At 39.9% G+C, this 4456-nt stretch overlaps 1 protein-coding gene across 6 annotated transcripts in view; it reads left to right on the top strand.

Moving 5' to 3' along the window:
* LOC109483816 (ras guanyl-releasing protein 3-like) overlaps positions 1-4456 on the top strand; it is a 38968-nt gene that overhangs the window by 17608 nt on the left and 16904 nt on the right. For all 6 annotated transcript variants that reach the window (XM_019786951.1, XM_019786952.1, XM_019786949.1 and 3 more), the window contains 5 exons: positions 600-707; positions 850-981; positions 1214-1361; positions 3544-3717; positions 4079-4195. In XM_019786951.1, the coding sequence (XP_019642510.1) occupies positions 600-707; positions 850-981; positions 1214-1361; positions 3544-3717; positions 4079-4195 (679 nt within the window). The remainder of the gene's footprint in view (positions 1-599; positions 708-849; positions 982-1213; positions 1362-3543; positions 3718-4078; positions 4196-4456) is intronic.

The following is a 4456-nucleotide window of genomic DNA, read 5'->3' as shown; positions in this document are numbered from 1 at the left end:
CACCAAACTCCTTTAGGGTTTACAGGAAAAATTGATAGAAATTGGCCAAATTGGGTGAATAATTTACCACAGGAGTAAGCTCAGGCCATGGCCATTGAGTTTAACACAGACATAAAGTTTAAAGCTAGCTACACATTTTACCTCATTTGAGCAAGGAAATAGATATAAAGTGCCTTTCCCAGGGGCACAAAATTGGGCCCCGCAAACCCTTTGCGACACTTTATGATTATGAATAACTTACATCATGATGTCCGCTGTTCAGACGATGCAGGGGAGCTCCAGGACAACCCGTTCTTCCCCAGGATGGTTTTCCTCATGCACAAGTGGTTTGTGTCTTCTGAGGAGCTGGCAGCCCTGTTTATCAACCTATATCCTTATCTTATTTCCTGCCAATGTTGCACTACATTACACTCACTTTAAGGCAATAAGGTAATATGAGGATGATCACAAGTGCATGTGTACTGTCTCCTTGGCAAAATTAACTGTCTTTATGATATAAATGCACATATTTTTTTGCGAAAATTACATCAGTTTTTTCACTTTTGTTAGCCTTTCAAAGATTCTCTTCTTGGAAGCTTTTGTCTTAACAATTTTCAAACGTATCAGACAAGAGACAAGTCCATCTGCAAGTCACCTTGTCAACACAAGCCATCAGACCAGAACTGCAAACTCAACAGGTTCAAGACAAGAGTATGTTACACAGTAAGGTCAGTGTCATATTGTAGGTAAGGGCCCATATAGCTTTATAGAGGCCTTACGGGTAGTGGATTGTTCACATTCAGTGTTGTGGGCATAGCTATATACAGTATTGGAAGACTTACGACTTATTACTTTTCTTTGACTGACTAGATCCTGGATTTCCGAATTTCCGATGCACTTTGACTTGGACCCGAGTCTGGCGCGGGAAATACGGAACCTCCAGGAGCTGACCTGCAAAGACAGTGCCAACAACCACAAGCTCCTGGTGGACATCTCCAATCTGTGAGTTCCAATCTAGTAACTTTCCTTCAAAATCTGTATGTGACAAGGGGTTCTTTCAGATGGACATGAACCTGTATATACTGTACATACATGTAGCATCCGTTTTTTCTGTCATGACCATTTGAGGAGTATCTCAACTGTTCACTGAGTTCATTTGAATTGATCCGCTTTGAGATCACAATCACAGGGAAGTCCTGAGACAGAGTTAGTGGAAAGTTCTGGTGTTTTCCAGCCCATCCTATGACTGGATGCGAGCCGTGTCTGTCAGGAACTCAGTGAAGAGGAGCCACAAAGTATCGCTGGTGTTCGACCACCTGGAGCCCCATGAGCTGGCTGAGCAGATCACAGTTTTGGAATACAAAATCTTCAGAAGAATATCAGTAAGTGGTGGTCAAGAGTTTTTATTCTGCTTTGCCCTCTATGCAAAGGATTATTAGCAGTTACTTTGATGATTGACAATGATGGGTACATATATGGCTATAGGACTGGTGCTAACCAAGCATTCAAAGAATAAGGAATTCCACATAACATCCGTGTCCATAATATCACCAGGGTCCATAATATCGCCACCTTGAGAAATACTAGTAGTGTGCTTGAAGATATTTTTACTGCAACATACTTTTGGTATGCACTCCTTCACACATCAAATGTACATACCTACACATCTACACATGATCACAACACAAGACTGTCTCAGAGAGGGGCGTTTGTTCAAGGCAAACCTAAGACCAAAGCTAAAACAAGAACATTTGTCTACAGAAGTATAAAAACGTACAACACGTTGCCTCCTCACATGCTCACCGAAAACGCACGCACATTTAAAGTAAATATCAGTCAACTATGTAAAATATACGAGCACATGCGTCTTGACACATGGTGGTAAGACACATGGAGCACAGGTGTACCTCTGACCTCTCCACAACTTGTATATTTGCTGTTGTTAGAAGTATAAGTAAATTTAATAAGTAGTTACTGTTACTTAGTAATTTTTATTGTTCTTGTTAAGCAATTGTTATGTATAATGTTGTTGCATCTTTTGTAACTATTAAGTTGATAATTGTATGTATTTTATTATGTGAAAGGACTCCAGGAAGATTAGTATACACAGCTTGTATAACTAATGGAGATTCCCAATAAACAAACAAACAAACAAACAAACCTAGGGTATGTTGCAGTAAAAATATCTTTAAGCACCCTTTTTCTCAAGGTGGCGATATTATGGACTGTGGTGATATTATGGACACAAAAAGTACATATCTTAAGGTGTTTTGAGGATAAGATACATGTAAGACAGAAAAATATACTATTTATATACATAGTAAGATATGATCAAACTGCGAAGCAATAGACCCTGATGTACTGACATAATGATTTAACCTTCAGATAAAAGGCAACAAGCTCAAATGCTGCCTGGGTTCCACAAGATCTTGTTGTGAAGATAACATAATAATACATGTACATGTACCTACAATGTCCCAGGGTTTCCAGCTTCTTTAGATGGGAATGATAGGTTTCTAAGAAAAGTCATGTCCTTGAGCTGAAATGCAGTCTAGTCTACATTACACAAGGACTCCCACGCAACATCAAACCATCCAACTTCTTTGAATCGTCAGCCCAGATTGGATTAGATTTCCCATAGCTGATACCTTTTCAGAACCTGTTGATAGACCTGTACACATTCATCTTCTACTGGCAAAAAGCACAAGGTGTCTTTGAAAATATATCTATTTGATGTCAAAACTTAATACAGTTGTACACATTCATCCTCTACCAGCAAAAGGCTGTACATCGCTGAGGATTTAACGTTTTTTTTTTATAGAGCAATACCACCAATTTACATTCATCAAGAGATTCATTCATATGAGGACAATTAACCCAATTGGCAATTTCCTGGAGATGAATAAGCCTTGGCTAAGAGAGCAATTTTGTGGACTTTTCTACATTCTCTGTGGGCAGATGTGATTTATGAGTTGACCAATTTGGGGATAGTAAGGGGCTTAGAGAGATGGGCTGAGTAAGACTTTCTTAATGATGTCCCCAGCCCTCCACCAAATCCCTAATCAGTCTCTATCAGATAGATGAGTACTGTGCACAGGAAGATTCTGATGAAGATTTTTTGGTGTGTCAATTGAAAAGATATTTAAAGAGAGCTGAATACATGAAAATCAAGATGGTGTGGAAGTCTTTCTACTCATTGTTAATGTGCACTAGTTGGGAATCTAATCTAAAGAACATTCCAAGCAGGCTTTTTTCCAGCTCTGGATTTTTTTGTTTGTTTTTTGCTTTCATCCTCTCAGGTTTGTTACTTTGAATGACCACTGGAAAATTAGCTTTCTGCTGCCAAAAGTTGACCACTGTACTGTTTGCATCAACTGAGGTCATATACATTGTATACGCATTCCTTAACAAAGACTGGTGCTGTTCAATTGAAACATTGTACAAGCCTAATTTTCTCCTTGTTACAGTGTAATCTTCACTCGCCCAATTGCTAGAGAATTGAATTTACCAACATAGATGAACTTTCAAGCTTTGATGACTGTATGTTTCCACTTTCTCTGTCAGTTTTCAGACTTCAGGAATTATGCGATCCATGGGAAGTTGCAGGACAACCCCCGTCTGGAGCGCTCCATCATGTTGTTTAATGGCCTGTCCTTGTGGGTTCAGTGTATGGTCCTGAGTAAGTCCACCCCACAGTACAGGGCACAGGTCATCACCAAGTTTGTTAATGTTGCAAAGGTGAGAAGAAATGTTTTCTGCTCTACCTGCTTGTGTAGTCTGCATAACACAAACCCCACTGTTCAGGGCCCTGACATACTTTGTGGACATACAATGTAACCATCTAACGTTTGGCATAAAAATTGAACTACAAATGACAGGCCAGTATGAGCCACCATTGATTAACTGGTGATGGTTTATCATAATTACTTCATGATAAATGTAAAATATCATTGCAATCAAATGGATCAATTGTAGCACTTTTTTTACAGAGGCTTGTTTTAAGAATGACTTGTAAATGATAATGAAGCTCCACTCTTGCAATGACATAAGTCCAAGTGCATGACTATGACTTTTTGCTTCACTGTCACTTCCTGCATAGGCCTTGAGACAGCTGCAAAACTTCAACTCCCTGATGGCAGTGGTGGGGGGACTGAGTCACAGCTCCATCGCCAGACTTACCAAGACTGCCAGCCATCTTCCAGCAGAAATCAACAAGGTACATGTACTGAGAGCCTATAAGTTGAACTCTTGTGGCATAAGTGGCTAGTGATCCTACCTATGCTTTGCCCTTTTGGGTCAAATTCTGTGGATCCTGAGGGTTGGGCTTCAAAACCCAGCACAGGGATGGTATAAAGTATCATCAGTTTGGATGGTGACATTGGCAGCATCACTGTATACATCGTTGTCTCCAAGCTACAGACATTAGCCTCAAGCGTACAAAGCTTTGCATGTAAATGACAGAACCTAACACACTTGT

This window comes from Branchiostoma belcheri, unplaced genomic scaffold, assembly GCF_001625305.1.
Source record: "Branchiostoma belcheri isolate BF01 breed outbred unplaced genomic scaffold, Haploidv18h27 scaffold66, whole genome shotgun sequence".
Taxonomy (NCBI): Eukaryota; Metazoa; Chordata; class Leptocardii; order Amphioxiformes; family Branchiostomatidae; genus Branchiostoma; species Branchiostoma belcheri.
The sequence above is the reverse complement of the archived record's forward strand: the minus strand, read 5'-3'. Positions and strand labels throughout refer to the sequence as shown.